We start from the raw sequence: 21,654 nt of genomic DNA, 5'->3' as shown, positions 1-21,654 counted from the left end.
AGCAGAGGCTTCTGTAGTGCCTACCAGATGGGAGGAGAGTAAAAAGTCCATGGTTAGGGTGAGATGCATCCTCAATAATGCTTTTCGCCCTGCCCAGTCAGTGTTTATGGTAGATGTTCTCAATGGTGGGCAATTGGGTGCCGATACTCCGCTGAGCAGTTTTCACCATACGCTGGAGTGCTTTGCGATCTGTTACAGGACAATTGCCATACCACACTGAGATGCAGTTGGTGAGTATGCTCTCAATGGTACAGCAGTAAATGTCTGTCAGTATCCTGGGACAGAGGTGAGCTTTCTTGATGCTCTGCAGGAAATAAAGGAGCTGTTACGCCTTTTTGATCAGGACAGAAGAGTTCAGGAACCAGGTGACCTTAGCAGTTAGACCTTAGCTTTTGCAGTTAACATAACTGAGAACCCTACAGAAACAGGCCCTCTGCCAAACTACTAATCTCCCTACTCCCATTGACCTGTACCCAGACCATTGACCTCCATACCCCTCCCAGCCACGCACATATCCGAATTTCTCTTAAATGATGAAAAATGAACCTGTTTTACCACTTGCGTTGGCAGCTTTTTCCACACTCGCAGCATTTTCTGAGTGAAGAAGATCCTTCTCATGTTCCCCTAAGGCATTTCACCTTTCACCCTTAACCCATGACCTCTAGTTCTCATCTCACCCAACCTCAGTGGAAAAAGTGCTTGTATTTACCCTTTCAATTCATAATTTTGTATAATACTATCAAATTTCCCCTCATTCATCTACACTCCAACGAATGAAGTCCTAACCTATTCAACCTTTCCCTATAACTCAGTGTTGTGATGGAAAATAACTGGTTCTTTGAGTCTCAACAGTGGAGGCCTGGACACACACAGTTTTAATAATAAGGAATTTATTTACAAGGGGAAGTCGGGTCAACGCAAGCAACTACAATACACAGAAAGCGGTGTGGGGACAGGGTACAGTTACACATACAAAGAACAAGGGAAAAGCACTACAACAGCTATCCCCCTTGACCTTGGATAGCTGCGGCTCCCTTACCAGGACCAACGGTAAACCTTCCCAAACATAAATCAATGCACTTACCTTCAATGAGGTGGTCTGTAAGAGAAACCGAGCCAGGCACATGTCTCACCTTTTATAGCATGGGGCTGGGCGAGATAATCCAATTAAGGTGACCAATAATTTAGGTGTCCATTGATTAGTTGGGAGGGACCAAATGTTGATTGACAAGTGGTGTGTCCTCCGACCTGCCAGGTGGCAGTGCGTCTGTCATATGGCCGGTATCTCTGGATACACTCAGGTCCTCAAGTCCTGGCAACATCCTTGTCAATTCTCTCTCCACTCTTTTAACATTGTGGACATCTTTCCTTCAGGTACGTAAGCAAAACTGCACATACTGTAATACCCCAAATTACCCCTGTACTCAATACTTTGATATATGAAGGCTAATGTGGCAAAAACTTTCTTTATGACCCTGCCACCACTTTCAAGGAATTATGAACCTGTATTCTCAGATCCCTCTGCTCTACCACACTCTTCAGTATCCTAACACCCACCGTGTGAGTCCTACCCTGGTTTATCGTCAAAGTGAACATATCACACTTACCTGCATTAAATTACAACTCCATTTTTCAGCCCCTTTTTCCAACTGGTCCACATCCCACTGCAAGCTGTGATAGTCTTCCTTGGACTCCACTGCACCCCCAATCATGGTATCATCCACAAATTTGCTGATCCAGTTTACCACATTATCATCCAGATCATTGATATATATGACAAACAACAAGGGACCCAGCACCAATTCTTGCAGCACACCACTTGTCACAGGACTGCAGTCAGAGAGACAAACTATTTCTATCACTCTCTGGTTTCTCCTTCAAAGCCAAGGTCTAATCCAATTTAATACCTTGTCTTGAATGCCAAGCGACTGAAACTTCCTGACCGACCTCCTATGTGGCACCTTGTCAAATGGCTTTCTAAAGTCCATGTGGACATAATCCATTGCCTTGTCTTCATCAACTTTCCTGGCAACTTCCTTGAAAAATTCTAAAATAAGTTAGACATGACCTACCATGCACTAATAGCCCTTGTCTATTCAAATACCATATATCCAGTTCCTGATGTCAGGTTAACCAGCCTAAGATTTTCTGGCTTATTCTTAGAGCCCTTCTTAAACAATGGAACAATACTAGGTATTGTTCAATCCACCAGCACCTCAGTCATGGTGGAGGATGTTTGCAATATCTTTGCTAGGGGCCCTGCAATTTCCATATTAGAGTCCCACAGGGTCCTTCAGTTGCTGTTGGGTCTGATTTTAATTCTCAGATTAAGCAATCTAGTTGTTATTTTCATTGCAGTTTAACATTTAATTATCTGCTTGTACTTTAAGTAGTTCTTATATGCATTTAACAGTTTACTATGCCTCTAATGGCTATACAAGGTATAATTCTGAAAGCTCAGGAAGTTTCTTTGTTCTGTGTTATTTGAGTAAATGCCTTCTCATTTACTAACTTGGTACTGCAGTATTCAAATAATAGCTTTCTAATTGGTTAATTCTTTTCTATAATTTTTAATGGAATTTCCTAATCTGGTTATAAAATAGGTAAACACAAAGCACCATCATAATCTTCTTAGTTCTTGAATCTTAGCTATCTCTTCATGAGTAAACCCCTATCACTGTCAGTTTAGCTTTCTTCTGTTCTGTCAGCTCCAAATAAAACTATCATGAAGTGATAAGTTTTGTGACTCTTTCCTAACTTCTAAAAGAAACTTGGATTAAAACTTCGGAAGCCAACAAGTGGTGTAGTTGGAACAACCTAAGACAAAAATGGAATTTTTAGCGCACAACAAAGGGGTTAAGAAATTCCTCTGCTCCTTTGTTTTTTTGAGAGAAAATGGGTTCGCGCATTGAATACCAGATGGCAATCAGGATTGAGGACTGCTGCTTTACTATTTAAAACAGCTGTGAAAATATTTGGTTGTAACCTGCTCAGTTACAATCTATTTTGGTCACACGACAATCTATTTTGGTACATAGTAAAAATATTAATGGTTCAAGCTAGTTGGTTGCTTGATCAATCTATTTGATTACAATCTATTAATACTTCAAGATCATGGTCAAAGTAATAAAAAATCACATATGAATCAATATCAAATCAAAACAATGGCCAAAGTCACAGAACTTAACTAAATAAAATGTCTCCATTTGATAAAATTACTGAAAAAGTCCAGCAAAAAATAACAGCATTGTTAAGTTTATTAAGATCTAGAAAATGACAGAAGGAATCAAGGCCCCTGGATTGTGTGATTAGACTGTGGGGTCAGTTTGATTGAATGTGTAAGCGATTCAAATAGCGAATGGGATGGGACAGGAAGAAGTCTAAAGAGCAAATCTTTGCATTAACCCAGTGGTTGTTAGTGTGGGTCGTATGGCCCCCAAGGGAGCCATGCCAGATTTTGTGGGGATCATAAGTAAAAAACAAGAAACTGATTCCACAGGAGTTTCTGAATCCGTCATGGTAAATGTACTGTTTTAATGAAGTATTACTAAAATATATAAATAAAAAATAAATTATGATATGTAATTTAATTGGAACCCTGAATGAACTCCCTGAGGAGTGACTTAGATCCAATTTGCATAATGGAGCAACAGGTCCACAGCAGATGCCATCTCAGTGGTTCTTCACTCAACTCTGGAACATCTGGACAACAAAGGTGCATCAGGATGCTCTTTATGAACTACAACTCAGCATTCCGTTCCATCATCCCCTCTAAACTAATCAATAAGCTCCTAGACCTTGGCCTCAATACCTCTCTGTGCATTTGGATTCTTAATTTTCTCACCTACGGACCCCAGTCAGTTCAAATTGGCAACAACATCTCCATGATTTCCATTAGCACAGATGCACTGTGTAGAGCTCAGAAGCAAACTTAAACAAAATGGATATGTGCAGGCACAACTTCAAGTGGATGGTCTGGTTTGTGTTGCTGCCTGTGCTGTACTCTGGGCAACACCTGTTTCTGATGTTCCTCCCGAGGAATTGCAGCCCACGTTAACCCGTCTCTGGAGACAGAACCACGATCCGAACTCTAAGAGAATTACACTATTTATCAGACAGTCCTCTGATACAAAAATGACGTCAAAACCCTTGAGGAATTACAGGATGGACAGCACCCCTGCTGACTCTGTGAGGATGACAGTGATGAAACAATAAGATTGACAGCTAGTTCATAACTTGCTCCATTGAAGACCAAGGGAGTGGAGACACACAGAACTGAAGATGAAATCACTGCTTTAATAAGGTGGCAAATCCATCAGCTATTATTGATGTCACAAAGCCATCACACAAGTGGTTTACATGGATTCCAGTCTGTACCGCTGACACCTGAATGTCAACCAGGGTTGGCTTTTTCAGCTGATGGTCATCAACACCAGTAGACAGGGCTACCATAAGGGCTCCACAGCAATCCCACTGTTTGTCACATGGCTCTGAGCAACACCTGAGAAACCTACCTGCCATTGATTTGACTGAAATGTAATTTGTGGATGATGTCCTGAATGTAGACAGCATGGACATGATGTGCTTTATTTGCTTAAGTATCTATCCTCCAAAGGTCAGAAAGCAAATCTAGACAAGCCACAATTGCAACAAGAGGAAGTAACTTACTTGGAACAGAATATTTCCCAAGGTCAACATAAATACTCTGAGAACCATGCAAAAGCCATTAAGTTAGCAAGGCTACCTACAACAGTTCAGCAACTTCAGTCATTCCTGGGTTTGTGCGACCACAACAGAGCATGGATTGATTCATCTGCTGAAATTGCTCAAGCACTCAACAGTCTGCTGAGGGGCAGCAAATGCTACAACTCTTAATGAGAACAACTGGAAACCTTTCAAGCCTTAATGGTGGCATTGTGTACTGCACCTGCATTAGGAATCCCTAATACAAGTTGGCCGTTTACCCTGTACATCATGGTAACATGACAGCAGTATTAACTCCAGAACATGGAGACCTACAGCGTCCTGTTGGTTATTATGCTGCTAAAGTGGATAATATAGCATTAGGATGGGGTCCTTGTTTGCAAGCAGTACAGCCAACCCACCTGGCAGTCATGGCCATTTCTAGCATTGTGCTTCATCAAATTTTAACTGTTCAAGATCCACACTCAGTACACTTTACTGACTATGAATAGGGCCTCCCAAGTAAAAGCTTCTCCAAGTGGCCTACTGTTCTTGAGGCACTTAATGGCATCATTCAATGAGTGAATCCGGTGAATTCAGCTATTCAGCTCCACTGTACCATCACACATGGAAGCCTATGATGATCATGATTGTGCAAGAACAATAATATGCCGTGAAGAAGCAGATTATTGCACAGAAGTGGCTTTATCCAACCCAGATCTGATTCTGAAAGCTCCTCAATGAGTGAGAGAGGAATTTGAATGGCTGGATGGGCTGTTGTTTCTGAAATGCTGGCATCAAGAACCTTGCCTCTGGTACCACAGTACAACAGGCATAGCTAAAAGCATTGATTGAAACCCGTAACTGGGCAGAAGGAAGATCAGCTAATATCTACACTGATTTTCGATGTGCTTTTGGAGTTGTGCATTACTTTGGAAATTTATGGAGACAAAGAGAACTTCTTACAGCTGTTGGAACCCCATTCAAGAATGGCCAACTTGTACAAGATGCCATGCGACCGGCATCATAAGTTGCTGAATTAAAATATAAATGCCATTCCAAAGTGACTACTATGGAAGGTTGTGGAAATGTATTCGCAGTTGGAATTGCAGATAAAGGCAGCACAGAAAGAAGAGAAGTTGAAAAGATGAAGAAATAAAGAGTGAAAGAAGTCAAAGTAATACCAAGAGCATATACACTGAACCCAACAACTGGAATTATCGAAACAAAGTTGAACTCTGTACCACAGACAAACATACAAAGTATTTGACAAATGCAAGCTCAACGCTCTCCACAGGAAATATGGTTCCGGATGGAGAATGGTGGGAAGTTAAACAGTGATGGAGTGTGGAGATATGGCAATAGCCATTGACTGGTAGCCCTGACTACATTGCTTCCTTCTTGGCACAGCAAATGCAGTCTCTAGGACCCATTGGAGTGGAAAATATTGTACACGCACAAAATGCCGGAGGAACTCAGCAGGCCAGACAGCATCTATGGGAATGAGTAAACAGCCGATGTTTCGGGCCAAGACCCTCCTACAGGACTGGAAAAAGAGATAAGAAGTCAGAGTAAGAGGGTGAGGAGAGGAGAGGAAGAGAAGAGGAAAGTTGTAGGTGAAACTGGGAGAGGGGGAAGGGTGAAGTAAAAAGCTGGGAAGTCAACTGGTGATGGGCAGATAAGGAGATTAGGTGAGAGAGGGAAATGGGAATGGGGAATAGTGAGTGGGGGGAGCCAATTATTGGAAGTTCAAGAACTTGATCAGGTTGGAGGCTACCCAGATGGAATATAAGGTGTTGCTCCTCCAACCTGAGTGTAGCCTCATCGTGGCAGTAGAGGAGGCCATGGGCTGACATATTGGAATGGGAATGGAAAGTAGAATTGAAATGGGTGGCCACCAGGAGATCTCACTTTTTATGGTTGACAGAGCGTAGGTGGTAGCAGAGAGGTCTCCCAATCTACATAAGGTCTCACTGAAGTACAGGTGGCCACACTGGATAAAGTATATGACCCCGACAGACTCACAGGTGAAGTGTCCCCTCTGGACTATTTGGGACCCTGAATGGTAGTGAGGGAGGAGGTGCAAGGGTAGGTGTGGCACTAGTTCCACTTGCAAAGATAAGTGCCAGCAAGGAGATCAGTGGGGAGAGATGAATGGACATGGGAGTCGCATAGGGATGGATCCCTGAGGAAATTAGAATGTGAGGGGGAGGAAAAGATGAGCTTGGTGATGGAATCACATTGGAAATGGTGGAAGTTACAGAGAATTATGTGCTGGACGTGAAGGGTGATGGGGTGGTAGATAAGGACAAGAGAAACCCTATCTGATGAGGTGGCAGATGGATGGAGTGATGGCAGAGATAAGTGAAATGAAAGAAATGCAGGTGAGGGGCAGTGTTGATGGTGAAGAAAGGGAAGCCCCTTTCTTTGAAGAAAGAGGACAAATCATTAATTCTGGAATGAAAAGGCTCATCCTGAGAGTGGATGTAGCAGAGACAGAGGAACTGAGAGAAGGGGATGCCACCTTTACAACTGACAGGGAGGAAAGAGGTGTAGTCCAGGTAGCTGTTAGAGTATGAGGGTTTAAAAAACTTCAGTGGGTAAGCTGTCTCCAGAGATAGAGACTGAGATATCAAGAAAGGTGAGGGAGGTGTCAGAAATGGACCAGGTAAATTTGAGGCGACATTGATGAAGTTGACGAGCTTGACAGGGGTGCAGGAAGCAGCACCAACGCTTTCATCGATGTAGCGTAGGGAAAGTGGGGGATGGACACCAGTGTAGGCTTGAAACATAGACTGTTTCACGTAGCCAACAAAAAGGAAGGCATAGCTAGGACCCATGTGAGTGCCCATGGTTACACCTTTTGTTTGAAGGAAGTGGGAAGATTCAAAGAAGAAATTATTGTGAGTGAGGACCAGTTCCACCAGTCAGAGGAGAGTGATGGAAGAGGGGAACTGGTTGGGTCTGGTGTCCAGATAAAAGTGGAAGGTTCTGAGGCCTTCCTGGTAAGAGATGGAGATGTATAGGGACTGGACATCCGTATTGAAAGTTTGATGACCAGGGAACTTGAAGTCATTGAAAAGATTTTGACTTAGAGGCTGTGGGGTGGTGAGTGAGGACAAGAGAAACCCAACCCCTGTTTTTGATGCGGAGGCTGCAGCCCATAATCCTCTGTAACTTCTGCCATATCCAACAGGATCCCACCACCAAGCACATCTTTCCCCTCCCCCCCCCCACTTGCTGCTTTCCACGGGGATCACTCCCTACATTTCTCCTTGTTCATTCATCCTTCCCCACTGATCTCCCACCTGGCACATATCCTTGCAAGCGGAACAAGTGCCACACCTGCCCCTACACCCTTCACTCACTACCATTCAGGGCTCCTAACAGTCTGTCCAGGTGAGGCTACACAACACCTGTGGGTCTGTTGGGGTCATCTATCTGCTGCTCTCAGTGTGGCCTCCTGTATATCAGTGAGACCCAACGTAGGTTGGGAGACCACTTCGCTGAGCACCTACTCTCTGTCCACTAGAAAAAGTGTGATCCCGGTGGCCACCCATTTCAATTTACTTCCCATTCCCATTCTGATATGTCAGTCCATAGTCACCTCTACTGCTGCGATGAGGCTACACTCAGGTTGGAGGAGCAACACCTCATATTCCATCTGGATAACCTCCAATCTGATGACTAAAACATCAATTTCTCAAATTTCCGGTATTTGCAACCCCAACCCCCCAACCCCTGCCTTCACCATTCCCCGTTCCCATTTCCCTCTCTTTCTTTATCTCCTTACCTGCCCATCACTTTCCTCTAGTGCTCTTTCCCCTCTGCTTTCTCACCTGGCCTTTCTGTCCTCTCTTATCAGATTTCTCCTTCTCCAGCCTTTTATCTCATTCACCAATTAACTTCCCAGCTCTATCCTCCTCTCCTCCTCTCCTGGTTTCACCTATCACCTATTACTATGTACCTCTTCTTCTCTTCCTCCCACCTTCTTATTCTGGCTTCTTATCTCTTTTTTTCCAGTCCTGAAGAAGGGTCTTGGCCCAAAATGTTGACCATTTACTCTGTTCCATCAATGTTGTGTGACCTGTTGAGTTCCTCCAGTATTTTGTGTGTGTTACTTTGATTTCCAGCATCTGCATATTTTCCCTTGTTTATGAGTGGAAAATATGATGGACAGATTCTCTCAGTGGTGGTGGAATACAAAGTTCAGGGCCCAAGCTCCACAAATGTTTGGAAGATGAATGACATGCCAGAAAATGAAGCCTGGAGCAGTGGAAGAGCTCCCACAATGAAGTGCTTCTGCCCCACCTGGACCATTTTTAGACCTACAAGTGACCTATATTTCTTTATCACATTATGAAGGATACTCAGACATATTTGTATTAGTGGACAAGTTTCAAGATGGATATACACTACTCCAGTAAAGAATACAGCAAAAACTCTGGTCTAGGACTAGATTCCTAGATGGGGATTGTCTTGTCTCATTGACTCTGACTAAGGAACACATTTCTTTGGAGGTATCTGTCTGGAATTATGTTGACTGATGAACATTGAATGGTCTTTCCATTGTCTACTTCACCCAGAGTCATCAGGACAAGTCAAATGAATGAATGGAACCATCAAAGAATGATTGACAAAGTATCATGAGGAGAGCATACCATAGCCTACGGCTCATCCTATGGCCCATGTAGCATCAGAGCAACCCGAAACAAGAAAACTAATTCCACTCCAAGTGCCACTGTCAGGAGCCCTCAGTCTCAACGAGGCTGATATACATGTGACGGCATACAGTTTGGTTAACTATTATGTGAAATTAATCCAAGCTGTCCAGGCAGCTTCCTAAAAGGTTTCTGCTGCTTGAGAACACCCAACAGAAGAAGGGCACACCCTGAGTTGTTGCACGTGTGTCCTGATTAAGGAACTGCATAAAGAACCACTGGGCCTCGATGGGCAGCTCCTTATCAAGTGATGTTAAATACTAACTCAGCAGTGGAAGTAGAAGGAAAAAGTAAGTAAATACACGTTAGCCTCTGCAAGCAGGCTAAAGTGGTATCCGACGAGGACAACAAGTGCTGTGGTTAATGTGCTAGTAACCTCTTGGTCACAGAGCCAACACTGATAGGCTACAGTGAGCAAATCACAAACCAACCAGAAGACTTCAAGCAAGTCGACAAATACTGGATATTATGAAGTTTATTTTAACATTAGTTGTTATATTTTTGCCAATTTTGTGACTTACTATGAGTATTAATATTCATACTAATGTACACCCTAAGCAAATTTTTATTTGCTTAAAGATCACTGATAGATTTGTTCAAACTAGCAAAAATGTGTCAACGCATCTACTTATCCATGACATAATCTTGTCCCAAATAGGAGATACAGTATCACACTCTCTAGTTGGGACATTAATGTCTGTTCTTAACACATTTGACATAGTATATCAGATCCAGTCCTTTACAGTATGGGAATCCCAGTCAATACGTGGGAAGTTAAATCACCTATTATCAGGAGGAGGAGGAGGAGGCAGCTGTCAATCTCAGGGGATCATAGGTTTGCACCTCTGGTGAACTGTGTCCTCTCTGGGACACAAGCCTGGACAGGAAGATTTGAAGATCTGGCTGTTCCCATGCAGTGCGTTCCCCTTCTCCACGTCACTGATGTAGTCCAAGGGAAGGGCAAGTGCCGGTACAGCTCGGCACCAGTGTCGTCTCAGAGGTTGCCAGAGTGAAGTTGTAAACAACATCAGGCTGCCTTAGGGACCCTGGCTCCGGATTTCTTCCTCGGGGTTTACTGCTGAAGACTTTCCCATGCGTGGGTATGGCTGCAAGGCAGTGGAGGTTTAAAATCAGAGTTTTCCTTCTCCTAGGCCGGCTGCTGTCCAAGGCTGATGAGCCCCACCTGCCCGATGCAACTGGTTTTGAGGCACTGGTGGTCCACCTTTGCCCCTTCTCGTCAGTAGAAACAGTTCCACTGGTCCTAGTAGCTAAACCACACATGAAGGCCAAGAGTTGGACTTGGTTTTCAGAGACTGTTAGAGTCGCACGCCATTTAGAGCACCTTATAGGTAGTGGGAGCTTATAACACCTGGTTATGACAACCTTAGGAACCACCTATTATCACAACCTTATATTTCTTGCAACTGTATGCTATCCCTTTCTGAGTTTGCTCCTCCAAATCTCACTGACTATTGAGTGGTTAACAATATAATCCTATTAATGCAATCATCCTTTTCATATTCCACAGTCCACTAGCTGCCCTAACACTGTGGGTCTCATCCCCCTGCATCTCTAATTTAAAACCCCCAGAGCAGCACTAGCAAACCTTCCTGCCAGGATATTGGTACCCCTCCAGTTCAGATGCAATCTGTCCTGTCTGTACTGATTCCATTTTCCCTGGAGGAGACCCCAATGATCCAAAAATCTGAAGTCCTCAGTCCTGCACATTCTCCTTAGCCACGTGTTAAACTGTATTATCTTCCTGTTTCTGGTATCACTAGCATGTAGCAGTCCTGAGATCACAACCTTGCAAGCCCTGCCCTTCCACTTGGCACATTACTTCCTGAACTCACTTTTCAGGATCTTGTTATCCTTCCTGTCTATGCCATTGGTACTGATGTGAACCACAATCTCTGACTGCTCAACAATTTCCTTAAGGATGCTATGGACTCGATCTGAGATGTCCCTGACCCTGCCACCTGGGAGGCAGTTATGGCATTATCTTTGATATTTGACCTTTCCACCGCCCTTTCAGTCAATCCACAGCCCTCCTGGATATGGAACTTAAAGCTTCACCACCATCTGGATGAAAAAAGGTTCTCTCTATCTCAGTCTTACTCGTGGGCTTCTTATTTTATGACTGCACTGGTATTTCCTTTTGCCCATGAAGCCCTTATCAAGAATTGTATCTCTTCCTCAGTATCTGCAGATATAAGATATTACACTGCCAACACACACAAAATACTGGAGGAACTCAGCAGGTCAGGCAGCATCTATGGAAAAGAGTAAAGAGTTGACATTTTGGGATGAGAACGTTCATCAGGACCATCATTCCCATAGTTGCTGCCTGGCCTGCTGAGTTCCTCCAGCATTTTGTGTAGTTGCCTTGGATTTCCAGCATCTGCAATTATCTCGTGTTTGGTTTACACTGTCAGGTGGGCAGTACCAAGGAGGGCCTCACTGTCTGAGGGTAATAATGAGGGAGAACTACACAGTAGCAAAGGAAGAACAAAGAGTCGGAACCTTACTGTCAGAGAGACGGTGTTGAGGGAGAATCACACAGTGAGAAGTATAGTGCTGGGAGAGAGCTACATATCAGAAGTGCTGGAGAGAATTTCATTGTTAGAAATCCAGTACTCAATGTCAAAGATGTACACTGAGGGAGCAACGGAACGTTGCAGAAGCAGTATTGAGGAGCCTCAACGCCATTGTAGAGGAAGTACTGAGAAAGCACTGACCTGACAAAAGGCAAACACTGAGAATTGCCCCTCCTAATGAGTGGTTGCTGCACAGTCACTGGACCATTATTTGGGGAAGGCTGCATACTTGTATGTTCCATAAAACCTAAAAATTATATTTAGAAAGTGCCATAAGAGAGAACTTACTGAGCACTGTTGTAAGGCCTGTGCAGAACAAGAGCTGCACTGTCATAGGGCCAGTACCGAACACTACCTGGGGAATTCCACAATGACAAAGTAGGAGTACAAAGGGAGCACTACACAATCGAAGGCGCAGTACCAAAGCAACAATGCTGAGTAAACATCATTCTGCTTGGGCAGCAGTAACAGGAGCTTTCCAGCTTTGGAGAAGCAGTATTGAGGGGGGTGCTGCTGTGTGGTGGAGCAAGCCAAAGCGCTAGAGGAGCAGAACTTGCACTGCCAGAGGGACAGCAGGAGGCGTGACCTGCACTCTCGGAGGGGCGGTTCTGAGGGACAGTTTTATTCAGGACTTTCCGTCTTTTAAGTTTATTCACAGGGATCTGGCAGCTCGAAATGTTCTTGTGGGAGATGGCTACATTGCAAAGATTGCTGACTTTGGATTGTCCAGAGGGAAGGAAGTTTACGTAAAAAAGACAATGGTGAGTACAAAACATCTGTGGGACCTTGGAAATCATTGGATTTGATTTTACAAAAGCCAAAGTTTTCAACAGACCTGACTCCAGCCCAGAAACTGCTTAAAACCTAAAGGCTGTGAAAGAATTTATTCACTGGACCTGAGCATTGCTGGCAAGATCAATATTTATTGATCATTCCTCATTGTTCTTGAATAGTTTGTGGTGAGCCACTTTCTTTAGTTACTGCTGCCGTTGAAGCTACTCCCACAATGATGTTGGTGTTGGGTTCCATGGGGCTGCTGTCTTTGTTCTTCTTGGTGCTCGATTTGGGAACTGCTGTTGAGTTTGACTTGGTGGTAGCAGTAGTGGTAACTGGTACGCTTTCATATGTTCTCTCTCTGAGAAGCCTCCCTCAGTTGGCTGCATAAAGCTGCTCCTGATCTTTGCGTTATCAGAGACATTCTGAGTCATACCTCCCGTTTTCTCCCTTCAACAAACAAGATCCATCACTGGCAGAGCAGACATCGAATAAAATCTTGCACCTCATCTTGTATGGAGTTCAGAGATGGAAGCTTGTGAAGAGCCATTGCAATGATTGTATGTTGCCAGGACCTGTGAAAACCCTTGGTATTTTTATAATTCTATTAGCTGAAGTTGCAGGATCTCAGACTATTATTCTTTTCATGTAACGTGACCTTGTGATTAAAGTCATAATGTTTTCCACCTGTCTTTTACCATCTTAACAGGGAAGACTACCAGTCCGATGGATGGCCATTGAATCTTTAAATTACAGCGTTTACACAACCAATAGTGATGTGTAAGTCCTTTATTGACATCTTTATCTGATCAGGCTAGTGCTTGCTTGTTTGTGTGTGTTTATTTTTCACAATTGGTTAACACTACTCCCCCAATCCTCAGAATATGTAAATAACATAAACCAGGCAAAACTTTCAACTGAAATGAAGATCTCCCACCAAAATTTGAAGTTGGTTCAAATCCAATAACAAAGGAATCACAGACCTAGTGAAATAAAGCTGGAGAGGGTGCAGAAAAGATTTACAAGGAAAGGGAATAAGTTGTGGGAACCCCGGTTAAGCTATTTGCATCGTTAGCCATGGGTGAGGTGCCAATAGGCCAGAGAGTAGCTTTTGCTGACCATTATTTAAAAGAAAGGCCTATAAACTATAAAACAGCAAGGCTAATATCTTTCGTGGATAAGTTGCTGGAGAGGATTCTGACGGATAAAATATATTGTATGAACATCTGTAAACTCAGAGGTTGATCAACATGGCTTTGTACATGGGAGATCGTGTTTTGTAAGCTTGATCGAGGTATTGTTGTAACCAAGGAAGTCTGAAGGCAGGGCAGTAGACATGCTTTATATGGGTTTCAGTAAGGCCTTTAAGATTCCTTATGGTAGGCTGCTCTGAAAGGTTAGCTTGCATGGACTCCACGTTGAAATGGCTAACTGTGTACATAATTGGCTTAATGGTTGAAAGCAGAGGTAATAGAGCAGTTTTGTGGACTGGAGGCTCATGTCTGTAGGTTTGCCTCGGGAGTCAGTGCTGGGTTCATTAGTGCTTGCCATTTATGTCAACAACTTGGATAAGAATGTACAATGCATGTTGAGTAAGTTTGCAGATGAGAGTAAATTAGGTGGTCTGCTGGAAAATGAAGAAGTTTATTAAAAAGTGCAGGGGCTCTTGATCAGCTAAGGGGTTGATGAATAGCAAATGGAGTTTTAATTTGGATAAGTACACGAAATTGTATTTTGAAAATCCAAATCCAGGTAGGACTTGCCAGTCAATAGGAGGACCCTGGGGAGTGTTATAGAACAGAAGAACTTTGGGGTACATGGTTCACTGAAAGTGAAGTCACAGGTACATAGGGTGGTGAAGATGCTCTTAGCATACAGGCCCCCATCTGTCAGGGCATTGAGTATAAATGTTGGGAGGTTAAATTATGTTGATGAAGGCAAAGCAGTAGATATGATGTATATGGGTTTTAGTAAGCCACTTGATAAGATTCCCTATGAGCTGGCTCATTCAGAATGTCAAGAAGCATGGGATCCAGGGAAACATGGTTGCATGGATCCCTCCTGATGAAGGGTTTCGGCCCGAAATGTCGTCACTACCTTCTCCTATAGATGTTGTCTGGCCTGCTGAGTTCTGCCAGCATTTTGTGTTTTTATGCATGGATTCAGAATTGGCTTGCCCACTGAAAGCAGAGGATGGCCGAAGATGGAGGTTATTCTGTCATTAAGTCAGTGTTCTACAGGGATCTGTTCTGGGACCACTGCTCTTTGTGCTTTTTATAAATGGCTTGCACAAGAAAGTGAAAAGATGAGTGAGTAAGTTTGCAGATGACATGAAATTTGGTGGCGTTGCATGTTACAATGGGACTTTGATAAGATGCGGAGATGGGCCAAGAATTGGCAGATGGAATTCAGTCTGGAAAAGTGTGAAGAGATTCACTTTGGAAGATCAAACTTGAAGACAGAAAACTGGATTAATGGCAGGATTCTAGGTAGTGTGGAGGAAAGGGGAGATATTGAGATCCACATCAAGAGTTCCCTCAAAGTTGCAATGGAAGTTGATAGGATGATTAAGATGGAGTATGGTGTGTTGGCTTTCATTAGACAGGGGATTGATTTCAAGAGCCACAAGGTAAAGTTCCAGTTAAACCACAGTTGGAATGTTGTGTGTAGTCTAGTTGCCTCATTATAGGAAGGATGTAGAAACATTAGAGAGGGTGGCAGAAGAGTGAATAATGCCTGCATTAGAAAGTATATCATATGAGGATAGGTTGAGCAAGCTAGATCTTTTCTCTTTGGGGAGGAGGATGAGAAGTGACTCAATAGAGGTATACAAGATTGTTTGAGGCATAGGTTGAGTAGACAGACACTTTTTCTGAGGGCAGAACTGGCTGATACAATGGCCATGATCAGAGGAGAATATAGGGAGGATATCAGAGGCAGTTCTTTATCCCGAGAGTGATGAAATATTCATTGAGTTACTGAGTTGTACAGCGTAGAAACAGGCCCTTTGACCCACTGAATTGTGCTGAACAAAATGGCCAACTGAGTTAGTCTCATTTGCCCATGTTTGACCCACCTCCATCTTAATCTTTCCCATCCATGTATCTGTCCAAGTGTCGTTTATTATTGATGTACCAGACTCCCAGTGACCACCAAACTCTCATCCCCAAACAACTGACCATCTAACTCCCAACCCCTGTTCCCAATGACCACCTAAACCCTGAACCCAAAAGACTGATCACCAAGTTTCCCCTGAAGGCTGATCACCCAGGGTCCTGCCAAAGGGTTTTGGCCCAAAATGTCGACTGTACTCTTTTCCTAGAGGCTGCCTGGCCTGCTGAGTTCCTCCAGCATTTCGTGTGTGTTACCCAGTTTCCCCTCCAGCTTCCAGTGAGGTTGTGAATGATTCTCTTCCCTTTTGTTTCTCTTTCAAATTTGCCAACATCGTCCCTCTCCCCAAAATCAAATGTCCCTTGACCGTTTCATTCGTGTAAATTATTGAACTATTTCAAACCTCCCTGTTCTGTGAAGTATGTTGTGGTCTTACAGACTCTTTCACTTGGAACTGTTTATCCAAGTGTCCCCGAACCTGACATCCCAAACTGCTGTAACCAAAGTAACCTCTCCCTCCCTTTCTTTCTTCAGCTTTAACACCATCTCATCCTAAAGCTGGACGAGGGTTCCATTCTTACCTGGCCAGGGGTGATGGCAGAGGCAGTTACATTAGGGACATTTAAGAAACTCTTAGATGGGCAAATGGAGGACCCTGTGAGAAGGAAGTGCTAGATTCACCTTGGAGTAGGTTAATAGGTCAGCAAAACATTGTGGTACAAAGGGTCTGTACCATTCTATGTTCTATATCATGTTGCAGTTGAACAAAATGCTGATGAGGCCACACTTGGAGTATAGTGTTCACTTTTGGTTGCCCTGCTGTAGGAAAGATGTTATTAAACTGGGAAGACTAGTGAAAAGATTTACAAGGATGTTGCCAGGAATTGAGGGGAGAGGTTGGACAGGCTAGGACTTCATTCCTTGAAGTGCAGGAGAGTGAGTGTTGAACTTACAGGTATATAAAATCACGAGGAGCATAGGTAGGGTGAATACTCGGTTGTTCTCTCAAGGTTGGGGAATCGAAGACTAGAGACTTTAAGGTGAGTAGGAAGAGATTTAATAAGAATGTGAGGGAAACTTTTTTTTACACAAAGCATCAACCACTTCTGGTAATTCATACCACATACACACAAACGGTGGTGAGAATATGGAATTAGCTGCCAGGGGAAGTGGTTGAGGTGGGTAAAATATTTTTTTTAAGACAGCTGAATTAGAAAGGTTTCAAAGGATATGCACCAAACTCTGGAAAATCCAGCATCCTGGTCAGCATGGAGCAGCTGGACTGAAGGGCATGTTTCTATGTTGTACAGCTCTGACTATTTGTTGTTGCTGGCTTTAGAGGATTTGAATTATTATAAGGCTCGGACTGCTTTCAGTAGATTGAAGGAGACTGAGGGTAACGATGTGGAAGATTATGAAAATATAAGAGGCATAAATATTGATTGTCAGCCTTTTTATTCTCAGAGTGGGGGAATCTAAAACTAGGGGCATAGATATAAGATGAAAAGGAAAACATTTCAAGGGGATTGAGAGGGAAGTTTTCCACATGATCGTATGATGGTGGGCATATGGAACAAACACTTGGAGGGAGGAGTAAAGACAGGTATATTCACAATCTTTAAAATACATTTGATCAGGTACATGGACAGAAATGTTTTAGAGGGATATGTGCCTAGTACAGTGATGCACCATCAATAACTCTCGGAGATGGGGGGGTGGGGGGAGAGGAGCGAACGACAGGCTTTTATTAGCTGCAAGAGACCATGATTAGCAGCAAGAGACCACCACACAACATCCTGGAGACTGAGGGGGGAGCAGTGCCTCCAATCGCCTTTATACCGGGGTCTGTGGGAGGAGCCACAAAAGCAGTCAGCAGAGGGGTGTGTCCAGACAGGTATATGTAGTTCACCACATACAGGCAAATGGGACTAACTCAGGAACTAACCATGCTTGGTCAGCATGGCTGAGTGGGGCCAGAGGTCAGTTTTTGTGCTCTCTCTATTGGGAGAATACCCTTGAAGTAATATAAAATATCACCACACTCAAGATTGGATTATAAAACTGTACTGACAGCGAATGTGTTTACTGAATCACTGCCTGCAATTCTCCACACCCTGGCTGCCTGTTTTAATTCCTTTATGACTGGTGTGAACAGTTTTGTTTACCTTTGTCAGCAGAAGTATATCTTGTTCTAAGACCTGCATATTCTGGGACATTTCACAAAGAGATTCTGCAGATGCTGGAAACCTTCAGCAAGGCACACAAAATGCTGATGAAAGGCCTCAACCTGATTCATCAACTGCCCTCTATAAATGTTACCCTCCAGGATGTTGTGTATGTTGTCAGGACATTTCAAGCCTATGTGTTTTCATCATTTGATGCTATATTAACAATTACGTTGAGAAGAATGAATGCAAAGTAGAGAATTGAAAACAATATTACATTAAGTGTCACAAAATGAGTAGTAGTTTGTGGAAGAGATGGGCAATAAGGAACATTAAGGCTAATGAGGCAGTGTCAGAAGTTATGACTTACTATTGGCTGCATCCTACTTGATGGGGGAGTGTGTTATGTTCATAGTGCGTCAAAATCAAAAATATACTCACCCCATCATATTGCACTCCATTTCCAACATCCACAAAATAAAGAATGATCTGAAAGAACTAATTAAATGTTATCCAAGTGTCCAGGAAATTAAGGTAAGAAATAACCAGCTTCACTTTCTGATAACTTATTCAATGCTGTTGTTAAATCACAAATAGGAAGAAGCTATTTCACTTTTTTGACTATTCAATGGGGTCATTGATCCTTGACCTGAGTCCACATGCACCCCCCAGATCCTTATTAGTATCAAACAGAACAGGCTGCTTGAACTCCTCATCCACTCTGATCAAGGTGCCTGCTCAAACTAGTTCTATTTGCCTACATGTGGCCCATATCCCTTCAAACCATGCACCTGTCCAAGTATGATTTAAACACTGTAAAGATATCAACCTTTGTGGCATCCTGTGGAAACTCATTCAACATACCCACCACTCTGTGTGAAAAAACCTGCCCCTCAAGTCCCTTTTAAATCTTTCCCCTTTCACCTTAAACCTCCTCTATTCTAGAAAAAGGATGGTAGCCATCCACTAGACCTCTACAAGCTTGCTCCTCACCCTCCTTTCCTCCAGAGAAATCAGTCTCTGCCAATCGGGTTTCTCTTTACAAATCAAACCCGCTGATCCATGCTACATCATTGTGACTCTTTTCTTCATCTTCCCGAGCTTAATCACAACCAGAATTGCACACATTTTCAGGTGCAGTGTCACCAATGTCTTGTACAGCTGTAACATTACATCCCATCTCTTGTACTCAATCCCCCAACTGATGAGGGCAAGTGTGCCATTCATTCTTCACCCCTCTAGATTTGACAGGACCTTGAGGGAACTGTTCTTGTACCCCTAGGTCTCTTTTCTACAACACTCTCACATTCTGCTCTGGTTGGCTGGAGTGCAAATGCATAATTCGCTGAAAGCAACATTACAGATATATAGTTTGATGAAGAAGGCATTTGGCATATTGTCCATTATTCGGGGCACTGAGTATAGGAATTGGGATGTTGTGCTGAAATTAATAAGACATCGGTGAGGCTTCATTTCAAGTATTGCAAACACTTTTTGTTACCCTGTTAAAGGGAGGATGTTGTTATACTGGACTTGGTGCTGAAAAAAAAATCTGTTGCCTAAATTTGGGTTCTAAGTTACAATAAGAGGTTGAATTGATGAAGACTTTATTCCATGGAATTTACAAGACTGAAGAGTGACCTAATAGAAGTGTGTAAGATCCGTGGGGCAGAGACAGGGTGGAAAGCACAGTGCTTTTACAAGGAGGTATAGTAAAAATAAGAGGACAAAGTTTGAAATTCAGAGGCAAGAGATTTTAAAGAGACATAGGAGCAGTTTCTTCAATGCAGAGGGTGGTGTATTTTTGGAATGAGCTGCCAGATATAGTTGTTGAGGTGGGCACATTGGCAACATTTAAAAGCCAAGGGCCTTACTGAAGTACGCATAGGCACCGTCTACCACCCTGCTCTCATCAATCCTCTTCATCAACTCTTCAAAAAAAAAGTAGATGCCTCCTCGTCCTAATGAAGATATATCAGAAGCAGCACACACAGAATGCTGGAAGAACTCAGCAGGCCAGGAGCATCTATGGAAAAGAGTAAACCGTCCTGATGAAGGGTCTCAGCCTGAAACATCAACTGTTTACCATTTTTCATAGATGCTGCCTGGCCTGCTGAGTTCCTCCAGCACTTTGTGCGTGCTCTTTTGCATTTCCAGCATCTGCAGATTTTCTCATGCTTGTGTTATGCTTTAGAACATCACTATTCACTTTCTTGAACCTCTGAGCACAAAATGTGAACGTATATTGATCAATTAGCAATTGATCACCATCAGTTACTGTCTGCAGAGAAAGTTTTACATTTCTACCATCTTCTGCATGTGGAAATATATTGAAAGGCTGAACAGTTGGAGTTCATTCCAGTCAATCAACCTTACTCCCAATGAAACCTGTATTTCCTTCTCAAAATACAGTCTCGGTACTCTGGGAATTCAGAATACCATCTCGGTACTCTGGGAATTCAGAATACCGTCTCGGTACTCTGGGAGTTCAGAATACAGTCTCAGTACTCTGGGAGTTCAGAATATGGTCTCGGTACTCTGGGAATTCAGAATACAGTCTCGGTACTCTGGGAATTCAGAATACAGTCTCAGTACTCTGGGAATTCAGAATACAGTCTCGGTACTCTGGGAATTCAGAATACAGTCTCAGTACTCTGGGAATTCAGAATACAGTCTCGGTACTCTGGGAATTCAGAATACAGTCTCGGTACTCTGGGAATTCAGAATACAGTCTCGGTACTCTGGGAATTCAGAATACAGTCTCGGTACTCTGGGAATTCAGAATACAGTCTCAGTACTCTGGGAATTCAGAATACAGTCTCGGTACTCTGGGAATTCAGAATACAGTCTCGGTACTCTGGGAATTCAGAATACCATCTCGGTACTCTGGGAGTTCAGAATACAGTCTCAGTACTCTGGGAATTCAGAATATGGTCTCGGTACTCTGGGAGTTCAGAATACAGTCTCGGTACTCTGGGAATTCAGAATATGGTCTCGGTACTCTGGGAATTCAGAATACAGTCTCTGTACTCTGGGAGTTCAGAATACCGTCTTGGTACTCTGGGAATTCAGAATACAGTCTCGGTACTCTGGGAGTTCAGAATACAGTCTCGGTACTCTGGGAATTCAGAATACCATCTCGGTACTCTGGGAATTCAGAATACCATCTTGGTACTCTGGGAATTCAGAATATGGTCTCGGTACTCTGGGAGTTCAGAATACCATCTTGGTACTCTGGGAATTCAGAATACAGTCTCGGTACTCTGGGAATTCAGAATACCATCTCGGTACTCTGGGAGTTCAGAATACAGTCTCGGTACTCTGGGAATTCAGAATATGGTCTCGGTACTCTGGGAGTTCAGAATACCGTCTCGGTACTCTGGGAATTCAGAATACAGTCTCGGTACTCTGGGGAGTTCAGAATACCGTCTCGGTACTCTGGGAATTCAGAATACAGTCTCGGTACTCTGGGGAGTTCAGAATACAGTCTCGGTACTCTGGGAGTTCAGAATACCGTCTCGGTACTCTGGGAATTCAGAATACAGTCTCGGTACTCTGGGGAGTTCAGAATACCGTCTCGGTACTCTGGGAATTCAGAATACA

At 43.3% G+C, this 21,654-nt stretch overlaps 1 protein-coding gene across 3 annotated transcripts in view; it reads left to right on the top strand.

Annotated features, from left to right (window-relative positions):
- Nucleotides 1-21,654, top strand: part of tek (TEK tyrosine kinase, endothelial) — a 211,530-nt gene that overhangs the window by 178,737 nt on the left and 11,139 nt on the right. For all 3 annotated transcript variants that reach the window (XM_059974911.1, XM_059974912.1, XM_059974913.1), the window contains 2 exons: nt 12,649-12,762; nt 13,485-13,555. In XM_059974911.1, the coding sequence (XP_059830894.1) occupies nt 12,649-12,762; nt 13,485-13,555 (185 nt within the window). The remainder of the gene's footprint in view (nt 1-12,648; nt 12,763-13,484; nt 13,556-21,654) is intronic.

Source organism: Hypanus sabinus, chromosome 7, assembly GCF_030144855.1.
Source record: "Hypanus sabinus isolate sHypSab1 chromosome 7, sHypSab1.hap1, whole genome shotgun sequence".
Classification (NCBI taxonomy): domain Eukaryota; kingdom Metazoa; phylum Chordata; class Chondrichthyes; order Myliobatiformes; family Dasyatidae; genus Hypanus; species Hypanus sabinus.
Note: the sequence above shows the minus strand (reverse complement) of the source record. Positions and strands in the feature narration are given on the sequence as shown.